General features: G+C 44.6%; 1 protein-coding gene across 1 annotated transcript; it reads left to right on the plus strand.

Annotated features, from left to right (window-relative positions):
• The first annotated feature begins 7,261 nt into the window (after positions 1-7,261).
• Positions 7,262-23,635, plus strand: LOC122767697 (G-protein coupled receptor 22-like). Its single transcript, XM_044023139.1, has 2 exons — positions 7,262-7,424; positions 21,475-23,635. The coding sequence occupies exon 2, from the start codon at positions 21,592-21,594 to the stop codon at positions 23,278-23,280; it is 1,689 nt and encodes a 562-aa protein (XP_043879074.1). The 5' UTR covers positions 7,262-7,424; positions 21,475-21,591; the 3' UTR covers positions 23,281-23,635.
• Positions 23,636-24,117: the final 482 nt, after the last annotated feature.

Raw genomic sequence — 24,117 nt, forward strand, 5'->3', positions numbered from 1 at the left:
GACAATACAAGCAGGGGTCAGGGAAAGATGGGCGGGGCGAGGTGGGGGGTGGTTGAAGTGACAGGTCACTTCTTATCTTCCATCATCATCCATCCGTCACACAGTCTGTCCCTCTGTGCTTCAATCAGAGCAGAAATGACTTGACTGGGGTTGACTGCAGCGAGTGACCCAACGCATGCAGGTGAACACATGAAGGCACTTGTTCATAACTGAGCAGTCAAGTGAAAAGAGACGCGCTCTCACTGAATCCCAGAAAACCAGTGGGTCAAATAATATTTTTATTCTTTACCAGTGATTCAGTTCTGTCATCATCCGTGCACATGTAAATGATCGTCATGAGCACCGTCCAATTTCATGTGTTCCACTTAATTCACGTTCTCACATCTGCCAACTTCCATTCCTGTTCTTAACCGAGAAACTAAAACTTAGTCCTCTCACGCTGCTGCAGAAAACCGGAGAATTTGTGTCTTTGTTACCAAAGAGGAAAGTGTTGGAAAAATGTCTTTACATAGTTTTCATTTTTTGGCCGGTTTTTAGTCCAAAAAATGTGTGTATAGTGTGTTTTAGTTTTTTTAAATATAAACCACTTGTTTTCTTCATTTTAAATTTGAAATAACTGTCAAATATTGAAAAAAATCACTTACTCACAGAACGTTTTCTGGCACTTTAAAATAAACACAAAAAAACTGACGTTTTGAGGTTAAAGGGTTAAATTTGCTTTGTTGTTCATGTTTTTTTTTAAGTTACCTCTAATTGTGTTCCTGCTGCAAGGTGAATTTATACAACATACATGTATATATATATATATATATATATATATATATATGCTGAGAATAGAATTCATCTCTTCCCTCCATGTTATTTCTTTACTGACACATGTATGTCAATGTTCAGTGTTCTTGTAATTGTTCTACGTCATTTTGACTGAAAATGTATTTTTTTCTACAAAATGGGCCTTTGGGGAGGGAGGGAGAGAGAGAGAGAGAGGGAAGGAGGGAGGATGAGTAAGAGGGAGAGAGAGAGGGAGGGAGGGAGAGAGAGGGGAGGGAGGGAGGATGAGAAAGAGGGAGAGAGAGAGGGAGGGAGGGAGGATGAGAAAGAGGGAGGGAGGATGAGAAAGAGGGAGAGAGAGAGGGAGGGAGGGAGAGAGAGACTTGTCGTGGAGAATTGTTGTGCAGAGATAAAACTCATTTCACAGCCCATTAGACTTATTTGAACAGCAGCAGCAGCAGCAGTAGTAGTAGCAGCAGCAGCAGCAGCAGTAGTAGTAGCAGCAGCAGCAGCAGCATCGGCATCAGCAGCATCATCAGCGCAGCAGCAGCATCAGCAGCAGCAGCAGTAGTAGCATCAGCAGCAGCAGCAGTAGTAGCATCAGCAGCATCAGCAGCAGCAGCAGTAGTAGTAGCATCAGCATAGCAGCATCAGCATAGCAGCATCAGCAGCAGCAGCAGCAGTAGTAGCAAGCATCAGCAGCAGTAGTAGCATCAGCAGCAGCAGCATCAGCAGCAGTAGTAGCATCAGCAGCAGCAGCATCAGCAGCAGTAGTAGCATCAGCAGCAGCAGCAGCAGCAGCGCGCTCACCACAGCACAGTTATAGCCACACCAGTCAATATTAGACACAGTGTGCAGGTCCGGGGCAACATACTGGGGGCACTAATGAGAGGGTAAATCAAAGTGTCAGTGTGCCTCCGTCTCACACTGTTAGCTTATACAAATACACTTTAGAGGTTGAGTTAGTTACATTTCTTTCAGTCATAGTCATCACACTGTTCCAGCTCTGCGGTCTTTGTTTCCTTCTTAAACACTTCCACTCTCTCTCTCTCTCTCTCTCTCTCTCTCTCTCTCTCTCTCTCTCGCTCTCTCTCTCTCTCTCTCTTCTGTTGTTCATCCTTGTCTCTCCAAACCCTCGAGGTTTATCTTCTAAACCACCATGTCTGTGGACTCCGTGGATCGCGATAAATCAGAGCTTAGAAATATCCCAGTTCTCTCCCATTAGGCGTCGACACATCGGATCATCCGCCCTTTCTCTCGTGTCCTCTTCTGTTACACCAACTGTCCTCATGTCCATCCATGAGCCTTCTCTGTGGTCTTCCTCGTTTCCCTCCTGCCCTGCAGCTCCGTCTTCAACATCTTTAGTCAAGTATGATCTCTGTCCTTCCTCTGCATCGACCAAACCACCTCAACCTTGACTTTCTTACTTTATCTCCAAACTGTTGATCTGTCCCTGGAATATTCAGTATCAATTCTAATCCTGTCCATCGTGGTCGCTCCCAATAAAAATCACAGCATCTTCACCTTGAACACCTCCAGTGTCCAACTCTGTCTCTGAGCCATGAATGCTAGCAGGCCTCACGACTGTCGTGTAGATCTTCCCTCTCCACTTTTGCTGCCATCCTTCTGTCGCACTCAAAATATTAAATACAGATGTACTCTAAGAGCTTAACCCTCTTATGATGGTCTGGATCGGTCCCCCATTTTTTTTCCTTTCACCCCAACCTGTCTAGGCATCTTTGAGTGTGGTTCTCTCCACTGTTCTTTGCTCATTGTGTGACCTGTGATGTTGTCTATGTACAGTGCTAACAGTGTATACAAATAAAATTGAAATGTAGTATTGTCAAAATATGTTCAATGAGTGAGTGCTTCTGCCTCCTTTTCCAAGATAACTTTCAATATCCAAGAAACTTTCGATATCTGGCATCTGTTATTCAACCATGCAGGAATTATGGTGCTGAGAAGCCGACGTCACAAAGGTGTGACGAGCTGGTGAATCTTTGTCTGCGATCGGACGTCTGTTACGCAAAAGTCCGTAACAAAGTATACGAGCGCAAAGCTCTATTGTTCTGCCTTCTGGTATCCATCCATCCATCCATCCATCCATCCATCCATCCCTCTATCCCTCTTCTACCACTTTATCCTCCACATGAGGGTCGCGGGAGATTGCTGTGCCAATCTCAGCTGACATAGGTAGGATCACAGATTGCCAGTCCATAGTTTTTGAATTTTCAAATCCTGTCGTCGTGGACAGGATTGGTGACAGAAGGGTTAAAGGTGGAATTCCGGTATTTTCCGAATGTGGCTGCATAAATGAATGGCACTCACAAGAAGTTGTGCTATTCACGTACACACACACACACACACATTTATAATAAAAATAAGGCCCAGGTTGAAAAATATTCCGTAATTCCTCGATCCATCTAAAATTCATCTTTTAGATTTGTATCCTCACTGGCTTCTCAGGTTTATTATGAATAAAAAAAGGATAATATTAATATACTTCGCTGCCCTTTTCAAGGCTGTCACTGTTTGTGATATTTTATCAGAAGTGAGACCGAGCCCATATTTCATCTTTGTGTTATTTACCAGTGTGGAAGTGACTCATTCAAAGATATTGCTGTTATTTGTGGTTCCATAATGATCCTATTACAATTCACATGCCTGGGAAAAAAAGAATGATTCATTATTGAAAGATTCTCAATTGTGTTGTTTATAAAGATAAGATTGTCCTTTATTTGTCCTGCAGTGGGGACATGTACATTATTACAGCAGCAAACACAGACAAGATAAAGATGAGGAGATAGTTGTAAATGTGGTGCTGTGATAAATGTGTGACGTGCTTCTCAATTTCCATAGAATATCCTCTAAGTTATTATGTTATTCATTGATCAACTGAGTTTTATCTCCTGCTTGATGGCGTTTCCCAGACGACGTACAGTAGCAGTAGTAACTTTGACGACTCCTCCTGTTTTGTCACCACATTTATGTTTGTTTTTCTCGTTCAGCATCTTCTCTATTGGACACATTATTACATTATTGTTTTGCCATATTCAACTGTGTTCACACTCTGCTCCTGTGTCCTTTAAAATCATTCTATCACAGGGTTTTTTTATTCATTTATTTATTTATGTATTTGATTTTATGCTAACACTTTATATCAGGGAACATATATTCACCATTAACTAGGTGCTCACTAACATGCATAAAAGCTCATGATAATGTGATGTGGTGTTTGAAAATGTCGTTGTGAACTAGTGCTGTCAAAGTTAACGAGCTTAACGCTGCGATTCATTCAATCATTTTACACAGTCAACGCAAGTTTGTTTACGTCTGGTGTGCGCCGACCTCTGACCTGAGATCCACGCCAGTCAGATACTGTAGGAGACACTGAGGAAGTGGCTGAAGATGGAGAGAGGTGAGGGATTGTTGAGGCGGAAGGTTTCATTTTAAGAAGCTGAGCGACAGAACCGTTGATAAAACTGGAAGTTGCGATCCTTTGCCCTGACTGTCAAAAAACAGATGTGCAACCAAAGAGAGCTGCGCAGAGGAATTCCTCAGTCAGTGGCAAACGAACCACTCCAGGCACCGATAGTGTCCGTAATATCCTGGCAGCTGCCCGGTGACTTCCATTTGAACACCAGCGCTGTGTGGCTGACTGTGCTTTCTGATTTTTGTGTTACGATGTTAGCACGTGTTCTTGTTGCATCATCCATGTTAAGTTTCTTCTTCATTTGACCAAGTGGGAAACATGGATGGAACTGCCCTTTAAAGATAGCTGAGGGAACACACTTCAAATCTTAATAGATGATTATATAGGCGTTATAAACTCGTTATAAGCTCGCATGTGTCAGCACAGAAGTGTTGACACTTATGTGAATACTGGATATTTCCTCACAATCTTCCGTCCGTTTGCCTGGAGACATTATGTTAATGTGTGTTTTTATTTGCTTTCTTGGTCTTTCGTGTGCATGTTTCCATGTTTGTCCTGATTTGGCTTTGGCTGCATGTCACAGACATATGGTATGTGGGTGTGTGTGTGTGTGTGTGTGTGTGGCAGATGCTTCCCATAATCACCGGCCATAGCTCTGCTTCGGTGACTCTTCTCATAACAGATTCACATCGGTAGCAAGGGCACCTCACTGTTTGTCAGGGGGAGAAAAAAAAGGTGGCTGCAGGCTCGGCGGGGGTTCAACGTTCTGTAAAATGTGTTTCACAGCAGAAGAGAAAGGCGGTTTGTGGAGGGAAATATGGTGATGAAGAGGCTTTTGGATGGAAGGGAAGTGGCAACAAATGTCCAGAGAAAGTGCAAAAATCTGTTGAAGGAGAACACGAGCTGTTAATGAGAATCATGTGGAGTCGGGAGGTTTTTATACCAAGTACCACCTGAGAAAATGAACAGATACTTAAGTATTTAACCCTTAGAACACAGAGCATTGTGGCTGCTTTATATGTTTAAACATACAGTAAATACAGAAGCAATAAGGGTGCAAAAGTGCAACATAGAGTGTCTTATATCCTTTGTTTCAGCACAAGCGAGGCAATCTGATGACATTTGTTTTTCATTTTTACCAACTTTATTATCAGAATCAGAATACTTTATTAATCCCATATAAACACACCTAAGCAAAAACTCAAAGTTCACTCGGCTCGTTTAATTTTGTCTTTTGTCTAATTTTGTGACTTCTGCACAATTATTGCTACTTTATATCACGACTAAAAATGCGATTTAATATTAATCATAACTTTGACTAAACATTACATAAGAAGACGGGGGAAAAAAAATCCCACATTTTTTAAAGCCTGAATATGTGACCTATAAACACACACACACACACACACACACACACACAGGATGTCCATATAAGGAGTTGTGTATTATTAATATTATGGTAAATTACCTTTACACACTCTGATCAAAAATGGTTTATACAGTACAACAGTGTTTCTGATTTTCCCCCAGGTCCCATCAGAGGAAGCTCGCGTACCACTGGCCGTACACGCACACACGCTTGAGAACCCAGGCCTTATATGAATGCACTGCATGGACAGTCCACACTGAACCACATCTACAGTTTGTGTCATATTACAGATTTACGTGGTTACAATTATTACTTTATAAACAACTAATGTGACAGTTTAGGAAATTAATTAAGAAAAAAATAACATTGTACATGATATCTAAACCCTAAATATGAATATTTACATAAGCAAAGGCAAGAGAGACAAATGTCTGCCACACTGCAGTAATTATATTATTTCTTTTAAACTTAAAGGTCCAGTGTGTCCAATTTAAGAGGATTTATTAACACAAATGTAATATACCTAAGATTATGTTTGTAAAATTGTTTTATATTAAAAACAGTATGTACAATCATCTGGACACTTATTGAAATGAATGTGTGAGGTGCAGAGATTTGGTTTTTAAAGGCACAGAAGGTGACGTTGTGTAAACAGTAATTATTTAACCTCCTTTAGCATCCTGGGGTCAAACGGTCATTTCCGACGAGGGTGTAACAGGTTCAAGGAGGCATTTATTTTCTTAATGACCTGCCTCTGAAACAGGGTGAGAACTGCACTGACAGAGACTGACTATTTATTTGGTGGCCAAGGTCACATTTCCTTTAAACCCGCGACCTTGATCCCTGCTCATGGCGCGTAAAGGATGCACCGTGCGAGGATGATGACGATCATCCAGTTGAAGTATGGCCTCACAAACCTGCTCCACTGAGGTGGTGACTGTGACATGAGGAGCAGAGACGCTGAGCGTCCACAGAAGCTTCACAAAAGCCTCCTGATATTATCAACTCAAGCCGGAATCCAATCATTTTACTTTGAGGGAGATCAGGTGAAGTGCGAGTAATATGCTGGGAGGGAGGAAGAGAGGCAGGGAGGTGGGGGGGGGGACACAGGTTCAGGGGAATCTCGTGGAATTACTACAGAGGATCATTCACCCTTGAGGAATCTCAGGTCGTCCTTGTGAAAGGCTCCTCCCTCTGTGTGTGTGTGTGTGTGTTTGTTAGCACTCTGATTTAGAAAGACTTGGCATCTTTTTCTTGCATCTTCCTCCCAACTTTAACCACTTCTTCCTCATCATTTCCGGTTTTTCAGACCTCTGGTCTTGACAGGACCAGTTTTCACACCAGCAGAGGTCCTCAAGAGGCGACAAAAACGAGTACACACACACACCCACACACACACACACACACCTCCTCCTCCTGCATTCTTGTCTCTCCCCTTTCGAACAAGAACCCTCTCATCTCACCCCCCGCCCCTCCTCCTCCTCCTGCGTTGGCGCATACTCGTGTGCGGGATGCAGTGAAGCCCGCTGCGTAAAAGTGTTTTGGTGAAGATGGTGATGTGGAGCGGGTGGCGGACAGCGCCATGATGTTACCTGATGTGTGAGCCGGCACCAGCCAGCGCAGCCCTGGAGAAACCTCCTCCTCCTCCTCCTCCTCCTCCTCCTCCACCCCCTCCCACTGTAATATTTATGACAAAACGGAGGCAAATTATTCTGGTCACGTTGTTGGCTGACAGCCGGCTGTCCCGGAGAGCGCTGGAGTGAATCCAGCGGTCCAGTGCTGGAGCGACAGCGCAGCGCGGCGCACAGACACCTGCAGTAGGATGTAAATGGGGATTCCCGCTCTAAACTGGTAAGTTCGACACTCTGACTTCACATCAGACACTAGGTTTTTATTTCTGTCATGCTCTGTGTTTGGACAGCATTTGTTTTTTCCCCTGAGACAAAACGCAAAATGGAATGAATGCAGCATCTCTGTCTGTGGACAGTCCACACATCTGTCTAGTGGACTATAGAGGACTACAACAAGCTCGGAGCAGCTCTTATGAGGAGCCAGGAACCAGCCTCCGGAATTATCACTGGCACATTTGAATCTCCCAGCATCCCATGATCATGTTTGTCTTTCTTGTGATGTTCAGTCAGAGCCAGACGACACTGAGGAGGGAGAGGAAAGAAAAGTGATGTTAGAATAATCCTGAGAGAAGAGAACAGTGATGATCTCGCCACGCTCCGACAGGAAGGTGCTCAGTTTGATCATGTGTGTCAACTTAAATCAGATATAATGTTATTCCACGTGTGCATGTGATATCAGATCCCCGTGAGATCTGGACTTCAAAGGACTGGGGTTTTTTTTAACCTCTGCGTTTATTTTAGTCCTCAAAGCATCAGTGGAAACACAGAGAAACAGTTGCCCCATCTCTGATTTTATGAAATTCTTAAACCTGGTGTGACGGAGCAGCACAGAATTCATAACGCTGTCTTTTTTCCTTTTTTCGACCTCAAGTTTCATCCAGTGCATGAATGCAGTGATGCCTTTGAAGTCTCTGTACTACTGTACAGCTGGTGGCTCTGTGTCTTCACATGTTGTGGAGGTTGTTTTGAACATGGCTCACACACATCCTCGCGTGTTTGTGGGATGGATTCAGCCGCTTCCCGTCGAGCACTTTGGTGCAAAGCCACAAATTCAGGCGCTTATTGATTTCATGTCAAACGGCTCCTTGTTTGCATTCGTTGATGAGCGTCGTAGGACGGACACAGCGGTGTGCTTCACTTCAAGTCACGAATCCAATTCTCGAGATGTTTTGTTTCTTCAGCTTCTGTAATCGCCTCTGTGGGTTAATTATAACAAAGTAAAAAATAATTGATTACTTTTGTGTTTGCTGCCACGCTTAAATCCCCTAAATTCTGCCCCTAACTGAGTGCTATCCACGTGTCGATGTATTGGATTGGCTGAAAATACTAATGCAGTGCTAGAGTGGCAACTTCATTTGAGAACAACCATCAGGTTTTAAAGTTGCAGCCTTGGAATTCTTGGAATTGTGTGATCTCGAGCAGCGATCCCCTTTGGAATTAGATTTGTGTCGATATTTTCAAACAACACTTTTCACGATGCAAACTCGTCTGGAACTCGTTCCCCAAGTTTTCCCCGTCGACGTCTGTCAAAATAATTGTAATTATCTAACGTTTGTCAGATTCTAAACGTTAGATACTTACGCACCAAAGAAGCCAACTCTGGTTCCGCCTAAAAACGACAGATGAGCCAGTTTTCTTGTTCGTTGTTTGTCTCGTCTTCTCCTTCAGTCATTCCTGATGCAGCGCCGCCTCAGGCGAGGAGGGGAACACGTTATTCAAAAGGTTCAGGTCGTTTCACTGAAGTGCAAAAGTGTGAAAGCAAACTGGGACCGGCTGAATGTTGCAACCCCCAATCGTACCGAGTCTAGCGGACGATCAGGTGTGACCCACAGAATCTATGTTGACTAAAAACTAAATGAAATGATGAAAGTAAAGAAAAGGTTTTTTTCCTGCAGTTAAACAGTGAACCTGTCTCACCTGTTTCCGCTCTGAATGTCATTTTGGTGTGAAGCACGACATTAGAGCGCTTTTACCTTCAAATGAATATTTCTGATGCGTACAAACACGTGTTTTACTGTCGTTGATCCCAGATGAACATTTCTTTCAACAAACTACCATTTCCATTCACTCTCGTGGCAGCACAGCGTGTGTGTGTGTGTGTGTGTGTGTGTGTGTGTTTGCCTTGCATGTGGGTCATTGTGTGTTTGTGTTGCTGTGTGTATTTATAGCGACGCGTTGATGCTTCCTGGTGTCACTCGTCAGATGTCACACCATAGTTGTGGGAAGTTGTCCTTTTGTTTCTTGTTATTTGCCTTTTTGTGTGATAGTTGGTCAGAATGTTGCTGAAGAGCTCACATGGTTCATGTATCTGTGGGATTCAATGGCTTTTTTTGTGTTTTATTCTCTAAAGTTTGTATTTTACTGGGAAGAAAAGGCCACAAACTGCCTTTCTGTGCCCTGTGGTTCATCTTTTGGTCACTACTCTTGTAAGGCAGTAATTTAGCCATTTTACTCACAGTCTGCACCTTTTCCAGTGTGATGTGCACCTTTGAAGTAGCTGTCTGAAAATCATTCAGTTGCTGCGTTTGAAAGAGGGAAAGATAATAAGTATGTGGAGGATCCAGAGATTTACTGCAGAGTTTGATACAAGGCAAAGAAAGTGTCTTTCACAGGAGACAATCACGAGGGAAGATGATGGAACGCTTGCAGGATGTTGACAAGTTGATCAGGTGGGAAGTGAAAGGAGAGTGGAGACTATATACTTCTGGCCACTTTATTAGGTACACCTGTAGCCCGGCAGCAGGTGCTTTCCGGGGCCGCGGACATGTGTACACTTCATTTTTGTGACAATGCGTTTATTTCACTGGTTACAAACGGGATGTGAAGAGGATTATAAGTGATACAGTAAAAAAAGAAGCTCCAGAAAAGAATCTCTCTCCGACCTTTAATGACAACAAAACACAAATATAATGCAAGAAAAAACCAAATGAAAACTCAAAGTCCTTCTGAATCCCTCGAGTGCAGATGTGATGGAGCATGACGCTAACTATATTCTGTGTGTTGCATTTTGGTTATTTACAGCATGTTTGCGGCGTCGAGCGTGAACTCACAGGAGGAACACAAACTGTTCAACTGTGCAATATGAAAGGAGTCAATCACCTTTATGTTAAAAGCTGCGTGGTTTTGGTTTGAAATGATTAATAATGAAAACAAGGCTTAAAGGTTGATGAATACCAACATGGACGCTGTTTTTCCATTACCAGTATCCACTTTGCAATCTTTGCAATCAACAACACAAGTACAAGTTGGTACATTTTTGTCAAGCCATTATCATAACGTCTATAATTTTGCCTTTAGCACATCTTGAATGTCTTTTATTATAGTAAATAACAGCATTTCGTGAAGAGAGAGAGAGAGAGAGACAGAGAGAGAGAGACAGGCACAGAAACAGACGACGGGGGAAGGAATAAAAGCACGACGCAGGATGATTGTGGAAAAACAAACCACCGGGAGAAAATAGAAAGATGAGATGGAACAATAAATCATTAGCGGAGCAGAGTGGAGTGACCACAGTGAAATAACAAGAGCGGGTGCAACACACATAAAGAAGTTATTGACTCACAGTGACCACCCATCTGTAGAGCGGGGATATAGCTGCCTTCTCACTTATGAAGGTGTGATTTTAAAACATTTACAAATACATTAGTTGATGCTGCTGTAGCAGAACTGACAGATATTACACATTAAGTGTAAAATACGACAGCATGTGGTTCGTTTGTGTTGTGTTTGTGCGTGTGCCGTGGCCTGAGACCTCTTGTCTGTCGTGAAGTAGTGATATTACAGTTTCCTCTTGGCCAAATAAATCCCATGTGCTGTAGATAAATGACATGAATTGAACTCTAATTGCCTTCTCCAGTGAAAGAGCTTAATCATTTCATTTGAGGAACACAACTTCAGTGTCTCTTTATCAAGAGGACCCAATCAGTTCCACCTACTCTTGGGCTAATTGTATCGCCTTTAAATCTATTTTTTGATCCCCCCTCTCTCTCTCTAAAGCCTGATTGTCCACCTAACCGCACCTAACCCAACAAGCTCGACCACTGCGACGTCCTGACCTGTGCTGTGAAACCAGCACAGATGGTTCAGAACGCGGCGTCTGGTCTTCAATCAGCCTAAAAGGGCACATGCACGCCTCTGTTCATTGCTACCCTTACCGCCCGCATCAAATTCAAATCACTGATGCTAGCCTTCAAAGTGCTCCATGGGTCTGCTCCCACCTTCTGAAATGCTCTCCTAGAGGCTTGTGTTACCCCTCGACTACTCGGTTCATCAAAGGTTTGTCGTCTGGCGGTGCAAACACCCCGCACAAGACAATCCAGACTCTTTTCCTGTGTCGTTACGAGCGCTGCCAGATCTTCAAGAAGCTCTTGAAGATCCAGCTCTTCCAAGAGCATCTTCTGTCCTATAGCACTTACCTTACCGCCATCTCCTTCTGCACTTGGACCCACTTGTGCACTCTCACCCTCTCTGTTCTAATCTAGTGGACTTCTTCTCTGTAGCTTGTTCCTCTCTGTGTAAGTCGCCTTGGATAAAAGCGTCTGCTAAATGCTTCAATGTGAATGTCCACAAAGAACTCAGGCACCTGAAAAGAATGATGTAATCAGACAGACATGTTCAACTGATGGATTTAAACTCAGTCAGGCATCATCGCCGAGGCCTCCATTAATTTAATTTTGGTCTGTTTTATTGTGTATATTGTTTTAATGTGAATGTGTTTGTAATTATAGAGCACTTGGATTGAAACTGCTCTATAAATAAAGCTTTTATTAAAAGCCTATAGTCCAGCTATTCCCAAACTTAGGAATGTCTTGGCCCATTTTAAATTCTGACCAGGTCACGACCAAAACACCAGATTAAATCACAACTCTGATCAACACACAACACAACAGGATCAAGTATTTACCACCAATTTATTTATTTATTTCAAAACCTGCCAGAAACCAACGTTTTATGTTTCAATCAGGCGTCTGCATATCTAAAGTAAACACGTTCATGGATGATTCAAAGTGTGTTCCATTTGAGAACATGTGGCCACAGGTGGAAAGTACTGAAGTATTCAAATCAAGTAAAAGTACCACTACTTTGGTTCACATTTTACTTAAGTACAAGTAAAAGTATGTACTCAAGTTAAAGTAAAAAAGTATCTCAGAGTAAAAGTTACTTACTTTCTTTCTTGTGTCGTGCAGAAAGGAAAAGGGACACAAATCTCACGTTAAGTGTTTTAATTAAAGGCAAACTTTTACAAAGTTAAAGTGCTGACACAATTAAAGACACATAATGTTTCAGTCAAAATGGGTCAAAGGTCACAAATTCAAAGTCATTACGGCCAATTCATCAAATTTTAAAAATGACTTTACAAAGTACAAGTACACAAAAAAACCTACTTAATTACAGTAGCGTGAGTAAATGTACTTCATTACTTTCCACCTCTGCATGGTGGATACCTCACTAGAGAAGCTCAACTTTCATGGAATTAAAGCAAGATAATAAAAATAAAACACTGATGTGAGTCTATTGAGCCACAATAGACACCAGACGCTGCACCACTCGTTAGTTAATCTCATCTCATAATGATTATGTTGGCATGTGCACATGAGCAGGGGTCACATGGTTGTCCTGCTCAGCGGTGGAGAACTCCTGTTATCACGCAAACAGCCGCTGATTCTCAACAGAGTGGCATTAAAGCAACCGCTCACCCCACGTTTTACATGGAACTGTTAATTCACACAAACAAAACACACAGATACACACATTTGTGCTGCACCGCGGCTGATAAGAGGGAGCCGGTGCTAATCATAAGCAGTCACTTCACAGCAGCACATGCAGGAGAAGTGGCTGATGTATAATAGCAGTGTAATGAACACTTTTCCATGCGTGTGTATTCCGTCCAGTTGCATTGTCTTCCATTCATTAATGGCAATCATAGCTATTCTGTTGAACAGGCCAGCGCCCGCTGACGTCCTCGCCGCGCTTCCTTTCAGCCGCTTTCACTTGATTTTCCCTCTTGTTTTAAGGGGGACCGGGATTGCACTGGCAGCATTAATTAGTGCTTATGATGGGGTGGTGCTTGTAATAGCAAGATTACAGGCCGCGGATGTCATCGCCGGATATGGGATGCAGATGGGTATCTTTTAATGAACGGTGGAGCGTGCTGTCGGGCGGCAAAGACGCCTTACACCCTGTGGACCCGGGCCGTGTGGAAACCAAGGTCTTCTCTGTGCACAGAGCTGTTCCTATAGATTATAGAGTGTGATAATTGACTGGCCTACTATGGTTATTGATGTCCTGGTGACACGAGATGGTGGGGCACATAATGACTGCTGGACACATGAGTTTCTATAGATATATACATGTATAGATACACGGGAGGCAGCCTGTTTATTTAGAGTCCAGAGATGTGTGCAGAGATATTACACAGTGTAAAAGCACAGCATCATGTGCTGCTTGTAAGATGGATGGTGACGGAGGGGAGGAGGAGGAGGAGAGGAGGAGGCAGCACAACTATTCAAAAGAGAGATGGATAGAGGTAGTGAGCACGGAACAAACATTCCTCTCCAGCAAAGCAGCAAAGCATACGACTCAGCATCCATTTGCACACCCCTAAGCCTGCCTCCCTCACCATCCATCACTCCCTCACCGTACCTACCTCCTGTTTTTCGCCTCACTTCCTGTTACCTCCGTCCCCTTTTGTTCTCCCCCCCAAACTCAGATGGGACTCAGCAGTTTCTTAAGCACACGAGAATGTCATTCTCCTCGGACAGCAATCCATCTTTCCACTGAGAGAGAGAGAGAGAGAGAGAGAGAGAGAGAGAGAGAGAGAGAGAGAGAGAGAGAGAGAGAGAGAGAGAGAGAGAGAGAGAGAGAGAGGGAGAGGGTAGGAGCAGAGTGCTGAGTGAGAGCGGTGTGGGCTGACAGGGGTTGTGTGTGTGTGTGTGTGTGTGTGTGTGTGTGGGTGGTGATGATGCACTGATACAGTGTGGAGCCTGAGAAGAGTTACGGTCAGTCATTTGTACATGTTTGAGTGTGATTGTGCGCGCCTGGCCTTACATAAAGAGTAGCCATGTTGGTTAGAATGCTTCCAGAGTTGCACGCCTCTTTAATAAGCATTATGCCTCTTTCACGCTAAAATGAGTGTGTATAAAAAGCCGATTAACACACCGTTCCTATCGCTCGTGGTTGGTTTGTGTGACTTATGATGTACAGATACAGATAACTTTATTTATCCCTTTAGGGTAATTCAGTTTCAACAGTTGCACCACTCCACACACACACAAGTATTCTTTAAAACACGAGGAAACACTACATGGTATTTGGTAGAGAATGTTTCAGCACAACCTAGAGAATCTCATCCGACCACCAACTCTATAAACACACCTGAGCAAAAAGTACTTCAAATGTTTAAGATCAGATTGAATTTGTTCAAATTTGGAAATACGTCACAGTTCAAAGTTCACTTGACTCGTTTTTATGAACAAAAACAAAAGAAAAACGCTCTAATTTTGGGACAATTATTGCTACTTTATATTATGACTAAAAACTGCATTTTTGAAAGCCTGAATATGTGACCTATAAACACCAGGATGTCCATATAAGGAGTTGTGTATTTACGAGTGTATTTACTTGAAGCACTTACTTACTTCTAGCTCTTGTTTGTACCAAAATGTTGAAATGCACTTATTGGAAGTCGCTTTGGATAAAAGCGTCCGTCAATCTGTCATTTAGGTTGAGAGGGTTTTTGAACAGACTTTAACAATATGATTTATGCTGTTTCTGTCCTTTACTGCCAGACTGTCGAGTCAGCAAGTAAAGGAAGAGGTTAGGAGGCTCTCAATGCACAATAAATATACTTCATCTTCATAGTTCATCTGACGCAGCAGATAAATCCTGTATTTTTGTCAAATTTAAGATGAGAGTCAAACATGCCCCACACACACACAGGGACAACATGCAAACTCCATGCAGAAAGACCGTTGTTTTCTCACCAGATCTCGAACCCAGGTCTTCTTCCGCCCGCCTCTTCACATTGTGACGGAAATGACATCAGAATTTGCATCATTGTCAATAATGAACCAAACAAAGACGACGCAGGTCTTCTTCCTAGTAATGAAGATCAGACCCAAAGCAGATGAAAACCCCATGTGTCATTGCTGCCCTTTGACCCGAGGGTAATAAACATAGTCTAGTTAATGACCACTCAAAGCTGCTGTACACAGTTTTCCCATTCACCCATTCACAAATTCATCCATGTGCAGCCCATTTCCTCTCACACATTCACAGCCATCAGTAGCAAAGTGGGGTTACGTGTCTTGCCCAAGGACACGTCGGTATGTGGACGACTCGCTCGGCGTCTGTTGCCCCGCTGATGAGCAAACCTTTATAAAGCAACAGTATTCAGTGTGTTGTTTTTGTGAGTTTACTTTGTGTTGTTGTTGAGTCCAGACTCGGCTGTTGGGACTCGACGCTGTTTGTGCTGCTGGATGAGTTGAGTGGTAAAATTAAGCCTTTGATCGATTGCCTCATTGCAGACTTTGGGAATACCTGAGGCGGCCATGACAGTGTGCAGAGTGCTGCATGCACCATCATCATCGTCATCATGTTTCTGTCTTTTCTCCCCCCCCTCCTCACCCTCCTCCCCCTCCCTCTTTTCTGTCTCCCTCTCATGTATCAATTTCTTACCTAAATGTCAACTTTCACTGTCGGCGCCCATGGATTCAGAGAGCCAATGCTTCTTTCCAGTCCAACCATTTTGTAGTGACATTTTAGAATTTGACAAGGGGGAAAAAAAACCATCAAAGGAGAAACAGATAGCTATTTTCTCTGTGGATAGAAACCTGAATAAACCGTAACACAATACAGCTACACTGACAACAAAGCCCATGGATGTCGTTTAAGGAAACATGTGTTAAATGTGTCATTCTTCTTTTTACAATCTTACTTTTCATTAAAACGTGATAGACTTTTAGACCTGGTAACGGTGAGGCTGGAGATCCTGGGAAAATTGTTGGAGCAGTTCAAAAGTCCAAGCCTCTTTCTTCAGAAACCTCTAGAGCACAGGAACGTGCAATGCTTGTTCATGAAGTTCTGTTGGTTTCACATGGATTCATGTGTTCGGGCCGTTCAATATAATTGGATGGTGTTTTACAGGCCGTGTGAAGAGGATTTGAAGCAATACAGTAAAAATGATCTCCCACGCCACCTAGAGACTGTGGGCCTCTAATCTCTTGGAAAGGGGCGTATCTTCATCCCAGTGTGTTAATGAATTCTTATTCTAAAGGTTATCTACTGTTGCTGGTACTTTGGGAAAGTGTAAAAAGGTACAAAATGCTGTATATGTGCAATATGTTTGACCTCATTTCACTTATAAACACAGTTGATTACAAATGTAATGTATGTTCCCGTGTTTAAAGCCTGTGGAGTGTGGCTTTTTTTTTCTGGCCATGGGGCTTGTGAGAGTCAGATCGGTGAGGATGGGTGAGGATCGGTGAGGATCAGGGAGGATGGGTGAGGATGAGGAGGGTGAGGAGGAGGTGAGGATGGGTGAGATGGTGAGGATGAGGGAGGATGGGTGAGGATCGGTGAGGATGGGTGAGGATGGTGAGGATCAGGAGGATGGGTGAGGATGGGTGAGGATGGTGAGGATCTGTGAGGATGGGTGGGGATCGGTGAGGATGGGTGAGGATCATGGGTGAGGATGGGTGAGGGATTGGTGAGGAGGGGTGAGGATGGGGTGAGGATGGGTGAGGAGGATGGGTGAGGATGAGGATGGGTGAGGATGGGTGGATGGGTGAGGAGGATGGGTGAGGATGGGTGAGGATGGGTGAGGATGAGGATGGATGAGGATGGGTGAGGGTCGGTGGGGATCGGTGAGGAACCACACTTGTAAGACAACATGCTGGCTTGTGAGGTAGAGTCACGTTTGCAGCCACTTTGCGATCACGCATCACATGACCTCTCTTCAGCAGGAGCTCTCACGAGTGTTTCTCCACCATCTCATCACTTAAACACACGTGCTCACAAAAACATGTGAGCAGTGATGACGTGAAGCCAGGCTAAATTTAACCTGGTTTCATCTCTGCAGGTTGAGCAGTGCTGACTTTGTCTTTTTGTTTTTCTTTTCGATAAACCTGCTGTTGTTTTCCTGTTGGTGTTTCCGTGACTGTCACCCTCGTGCTGATTGGCTGAAGGTGGCTTGTATCATCACAGACGGATCAAATTAGGCACGCTGGAAATGAGGTCTCAACCTGCGATGTGCTGCAGAGGTGTTTCTCCTCGGGAATGAAAACTTATTGTGGAGCTGAAAATCAACGTCGCGTGAACTCGGCTTAAATGAGAGAAAAAGAGAGCAGAAGAAAAACAACAACAACACAAACTCTGGACTAAGTGTAGGGACAAAGAAATTGCGGCTTAACTTAACGGCGGCCTTGTTATCCACAGAGATGCTGCATCAATATGTTGTTTTTCTGCAGTTATCTCGGATCAGTCCATTTATACGTCGTCCTCCTGCTGTGGTCCAAACACATGCTCCGCCTGTATGTGTTGAACCTTCTGTATTGTCAGTATAATGTTGGGTTTCCTTGAAGGAGACGCACTGCAGTGCATAACTTTTCAGCAGATGTTTGTCCCATTAAAACCATGTTCATACAATGCTGATTAAGCCAATCAGTTCCACATGACTCTCTCTGGGTTTTTTAAGTCGTTGCCTGACAACTGCACTGCATAGATATTGAGGCAATAGCAACATTGTGCTAGTAAAGCGAGTCAAAAGCTTCGGAAAGGTTTTCTCTCTCAGCCTCAAGTAAAAAAAGGGTTCCTCGTGAGTTTGAGGGGATAAATCTTTCTGATTCGCCTTCGCCTGCTGCTGCGTCGCTACTGAATACAGATAATGTTACATCATTTCTCCAAAGGTTACACTCTGCACATAGATATGAAACAGACATTTATGTTTTGGATGTTGTCTGGGTTAAAAGTGTCTCTGCTGTGAGTCCTTGTGTTGGACAGATCGAATTTGTTCTCTGTGAGGAAAACATGTAAATAATCCATGATTTCTTAGATTGTCTAAACAAACTTTATGCACAAATTGCCGGAGAGAGGAAATGGCTTTAAAAAAAGAAAGTGAGAGAGAAAATGAAAGTCCAACACTGAGCTAAATCAGCTGTAACATTTCCCCCCCGACACTGTAGACACAGCCTTGACAACCTGACATTTTGGCGCTGACACGTATAATAACCCTGACAGCAGGGTCCAGGAAGCTGTGCAGCCTCGGATGCTGTCAGTTTGTGGGCTGTTGTTGTTCTGGAGTAATGCACATAATTAACAGCATGTGTATCACTTGGTTTGATGGGAAAAGTACAATCATGGATGGATGATGCACGTACAGACGGACGGATGGAGCTTTCATTGCACGAGTGAGATTACCATAACCACTTTTCAATGATAGGTGATAGGTTTTGGTGATTCTGGGTCATTTCCTAATATAACACATGTTGTATTTGTTGCCTGGAACCCTGGGGCTCAGTCCCCTCCCCTTCTGTCTGACTTGTCAATGATAGGATGTGATTTATTATCTGAAATGCAGCTATTTTCTGTTGCCACAACCTAAGGCCTTCTGGCACCAAACAGCACAAAACACTGATTGGAAACTGGAAAATTTGTAACCTCAAAGTTTTCATTTTCTCTGAAATATTCAAAGCTTGGTGTCCATTAGAGAAGATCCTCTTAGTCTTAGTCTCATTTCCCTCTTCCTTTGCTCCCTGTAAAAACCCATAATAGTGTGATTTTTTACGCCTGTAGGTCAGTGTCACAGCTGCTCACATAAAGTGCTCCTGACATTTTGTCTTGCACTGAGGTCGTCTCCGTTTCTGTCCTTGTGTCTCTTGTATCTTGTTCATCTCCTAGTTCGTCAGTGTCCATGATCACAGGACTGATTATGTCCCATTGTTTCTCTTAGTCGTGGAATATCATAAATGACTCTTGTTGAAAGCCGTTTCACCAGCGTCCCCGTCCTCTCCTCGTGTCATTATTGTCGGGACAGTGAAGAGAAGCAGACGACTGTCTTGTGTTTGATGAGACCGATCACGCCAGAGGCTGCAGGATGATTTGGCTCATTTGTGGAGAAAGAGCGAACTGATTGCCTGTGACTGATAAATCTTAGATTACCATCGACTGTTTGTTAGCGTCCTGTTTTTTGTCAGCCATGTGCACAGTTACTTGAAGTTCTTGCACACACACATTTATTGATGACTGCAGTGCTTCAAACAAGATCTCGCTACCGTTGGTCAGTGAAGTATTGACCTGCGCTGTGATTGGTGTGATTAACTCTCAAATTTAAAATGTTCTTGTGATCTTCTGTGGCACCGCGCTGTCCACAGTGTTGAACACGGAGCAGGCGATTGATTTTGATGACATTAGACGGTCACAGCCTCCTGAATATTCCTATTTACAAAGCTCAGTGTGAATCTCGCACACACAACACATGAGTCAATCTAGATTTAGATTATTCTACCGGGGACTCCTGTAATCCAGCAGACCAAATTTCAACTGCATTTTTAATACTTGCATGACGGCTGCGGGATGTGCTCTCAGTTAAGCTTAAATACTTCTGTGATTCTAAAACACAGAGAATAGAACAAACTATTTTCTGCGGTTCTCTAAATGAGACCGAACCCGTGACAGGACGAGATCGCGAGTGTGTTTGTGTGTTTGTGTGCTTGTGTGTTTGTGTGTTTGTGTGTTTGTGTGCTCCCTTTCAGATCGATGATGCTTTAAATCAATGTTCGAGCAGCGCCACAAACCCCATGGAACCCATTAGTGGATTATGATAGACCACTGTTCCACATCGAGTCCTGTTCTGCCCGCAGGTCTTTTCTACATGACAAAAAAAGGGGAGGTGAAACTGTGAAATAAAACACAGAGAAAAGGGCAAACAAGCGTGTGAGGACAAGAGCTGTAGCAGAGGAAAGGTTGACCCTGAAAGGAAAACACCTGTAGCTCTTCCTCACTCAAGGAGGGAATCATTTTCTGTCCCGCTCGATGCAGAGAAAAGACCTTTTCTCAAATCAACAAGCACTTGATATGATTTCTTTCCCAGGCACAGGAGAGCACCCAGCCAGACACGGATAACATGCTCCACATGCAAAACAGTCTGTCTCAGCCAGTGAACTGTAACACAGATCACAGCAGAAGGGGTTGTGAAGGTTGTGGGTGGGGTGGGGGCTCTTTCTCCACTAGCATTGTTTATGTGCCACTCTTTGTGCATCATTGATCTATTCATCTTCATTACATCTCCCTGTGAGAACTATTAACTGCTGCCACCATCACTTGGGCGCCTGCGACGTTGACATGCACCACACGGTCTCTCGAGCAGCCTAACAATGTCCCTGCCACCTCTCTTCTTGAGGTAGAAGCTGACACTTACACTGCTCGGGGGTCATATTGTGACAGGGTTTTATATTGTGGTTAACTGGGTTTGTACGGGCATTAATTGTCATCGTAAATCTCATTATTACACACGGCGGGTGTTTATGTCTGTCGCTGCCAGCTTAATACAGGTATGATTGTTTCTTGTATGTTTGTTTTCTGGCCCATGTTAGTACATGTTAGTACCTGTTAATACATGTTAGTACATGTTAATACATGTTAATACATGTTAGTACATGTTAATACATGTTAATACATGTTAATACATGTTAGTACATGTTAGTACATGTTAATACCTGTTAATACATGTTAATACATGTTAATACATGTTAGTACATTTTAGTACATGTTAATACCTGTTAATACATGTTAGTACATGTTTATACATGTTAATACATGTTAGTAAATGTTAGTACATGTTGTACTAACATGGTCATGAATCACACGTCACGTTTGAACGTTGGAAGTGTGCGCACAGGCACGTGAACACGTGAGTTTGTTTGAATGTGTGTGCGATGACTCTTGCCCTTGTACCTAATAACGTCCAGCATGAGACACTCTGCTACAACTCGTCTCTCTCTCTTCAACTGTCTCTGCCGTTGTTTATGCGAGGGCTGATGTTGTCCAAATGCCTGAGCTCAGTGAGACTTCATGGGTCATCAGCGGCAGCTTGAACTGCACCCCATGATTCCACTCGACTGCCAGCATCTCTTTCACCTCGTAGCTTCGCCTCACTTGTGAAATCTGACACGTTTGACTTGTACTTGTTATTTTTGACAAAATATGAGACAGGCTGGCGACTAAACTATGCAATCTTTGTCCCCTGTGTGTGTGTGTGTGTCTTCCCTTCATAGAAATCACCCACAGATCGGGCCGTAATCGAGACAAGGAGACAAGGAGACAAGGAGAGACAGAACATGGTGAGGGGCGGTGGTCACTGTTGCTATGTATGAAGGAGAGCTGTCGCGTCAATGGAGACCGAAGGCTATCGTGACCTCCTGGAGACCAGCGACGGTCAGGGGGTAGACCTGTTGGATGGAGGGGGTGAGGTGGGCGTGGAGGAGGGCTGGAGCACACCTTACCCACTGGGATTCCAGGTGTCTTTGACCACCGTGCTGATGCTGGAGCTGGTGCTGGGCTTCAGCAGCAACCTGACCGTGCTCGTGCTCTACTGCGCTCAGTCCAACCTTGTGGATTCAGTCAGCAACCTGGTCACGGTCAATCTCCACGTGCTGGACATCCTGGTGTGTGTGCTGTGTCTGCCACTGACTGTTGCTGTGATCCTGCTCCCGGCTAATGGAAGCGGACTTGGCAGTCTGGCCACTTTGTGCTGCTTTCACGAAGCCTGCGTCACATTCACCAGTGTGGCAACGGCAGTCAACGTACTGGTGATCAGTTTGGACCGATACGACATCTCGGTGCGTCCGGCCAGTCGCCTGCTGACCCCCCGGCGCGCCGCATTGCTCCTGACAGCCGTGTGGGTCGTGTCTCTGGCCGTCTTCTTCTTGCCTTTCATAGAGGGGGACTTCTTTTCTTCAGCGGCTGAGGACGGTGAGGATGAGGAGGCAGAAGGGCAAAGTCATGAGCCCGAGCTCACCACCAGACTGAGTCCCATTTTTTCCTCCATTTCGCCCTCTTTATTACCCCCCAGTCACCCGTCCTCCCCCTCACACCACCTGCCTCCAGTATGGCAGAACAGGACACTGCTGTGTGTTGGCGGGCAGGGCTATCACACAGGCATGGCCATGTATTACCATTTGTTACTGCAGGTTCCCTGCTTCTTCATAGCTGTGGCCGTCATGTTGTTCACCTACTCCAAAATTCTACAGGCTCTCAACATCCGCATAGGCTCCCACATGATGAGGGGTAAACGTACCAAGGACTCCACCTGCAGGATACGCTGCAGGAGGCGGAGGAAGAAGGACCTGAGCCTGCCCGTAGAGGCCGTGTCCTCGAACCAGAACCAGAACCTCGCCCATCCTCCTCTCATCCCCTCCCCGACACCAACGTCACCCCCACCAATCTCCTCCATGCCCCAGGGGATTTCTGACAGTGGAGCAACAGTCACTACCGTCAGCACCGCTGCCACCACCCCTATCGCGACCACCCCGGCCACCCCTGCGTCCCCAACCCAAGCTTCAGCTTCCGCCTCAGCGCAGACCCATGCCACCTCACCGCTGCCCGCCTCCTCCATGGGCGTCCAGGCGTCTGTTTCTGCCATCATCGCGTTGAGGCGTGCTGTGCGCAGACACAGGGACCGCAGAGAACGCCAACGCCGCGTCCTGAAAATGTCCCTCATCATCATCTCCACCTTCTTGGGGTGCTGGGCCCCTCTGTCCGCGGTCAACGTTCTGATCCTGTGTCTGGGTCCCAGCGACAGCCTGGTGCGGCTGCGTCTCTGCTTCTTGGCGATGGCTTACGGCACGACCATCTTCCATCCCCTGCTGTACGCTTTCACCAGACAGAAGCTGCGCCGGGCCCTCAAGACACGCGTCAAGAAAAGGGTCGTGTCCCTTTTACAAGTGGACCCAGCTGTCAGCGGGGGGACAGTTATTCATAACTCGTGGGTGGAGGGAGGAGCCCAGAGGAAGAGCCGCAAGCCACGGGTGGAGGCCAGCGATGGCACTGATCGATGCCTCACAGAGGCCGTGAGGGAGTGATGTGTGTGTGTGCGTGTGTGTGTGTGTGGATTTAATGCTGGTGACGGATCCTGTGTTGCAGTCATGACTGTGTGTGAGAGAAATAAGAGGCAGTTTGTTTACAAAGGTCAGGACAAATCCCGTGACCCCAGGTCCCATGCAGATATGGAGACAAGTGAGTCCTGAGCTGTAATTAGAGGCAGCGTTCTGCTCTCCCTGTGCACGTCCTCATTAGTCCACATCCTGACTGAAGGTGGCCACTGTCTCTCCATGGCTACTGGAAACTGTCGCGCGCACCGCACCCCACGTGTAGAGTAAGGGTTAGATAACAAGGAACACACACACACACACACACACACACTCACTCACTCACTCGTGCGTGCACTTTAATCTTGCATGTGCATGTGCTTATGCACACACGCACACACACACACACACACACTGATCTGTGAAAGCACACCGATATCTACCTGCACAAATACTCTCAGTGAGGACAATAATCATCACAATAATCAAAGAATACAATTCTCATTATTTCCCTTTTTTTTGTTTTCATGCCTTAATTGAGTTATTGATCTATTCTCGTGGTGCTGGACGTCCTGCTGTATGTTTACAACGATGTATGAGATACAGCAAATGAATGCAAACGTTCACATACAAAGTTTACAGGCTCAGAAGAAACTGCATCAGAAAACTGCAAAAAGTATTATTCTAAAAAATGATTTCATTTCCAATAAGCACCATGTCTTACAAGAATGTGTTAAAGCTCTAAGGCATGATTTTTGTTTTTTAAGCAGCAGTCATGATGGCATAGATGAGGATGTTTGTACGATTGTGTTTACATGTGAGCATATATAC

This window comes from Solea senegalensis, linkage group LG4, assembly GCF_019176455.1.
Source record: "Solea senegalensis isolate Sse05_10M linkage group LG4, IFAPA_SoseM_1, whole genome shotgun sequence".
In the NCBI taxonomy this organism is placed as follows: domain Eukaryota; kingdom Metazoa; phylum Chordata; class Actinopteri; order Pleuronectiformes; family Soleidae; genus Solea; species Solea senegalensis.

Excerpts from the sequence above, each read along its gene's own strand:
- LOC122767697 (XM_044023139.1), top strand. The coding sequence starts at position 21,592 with ATGGAGACCGAAGGCTATCGTGACCTCCTGGAGACCAGCGACGGTCAG.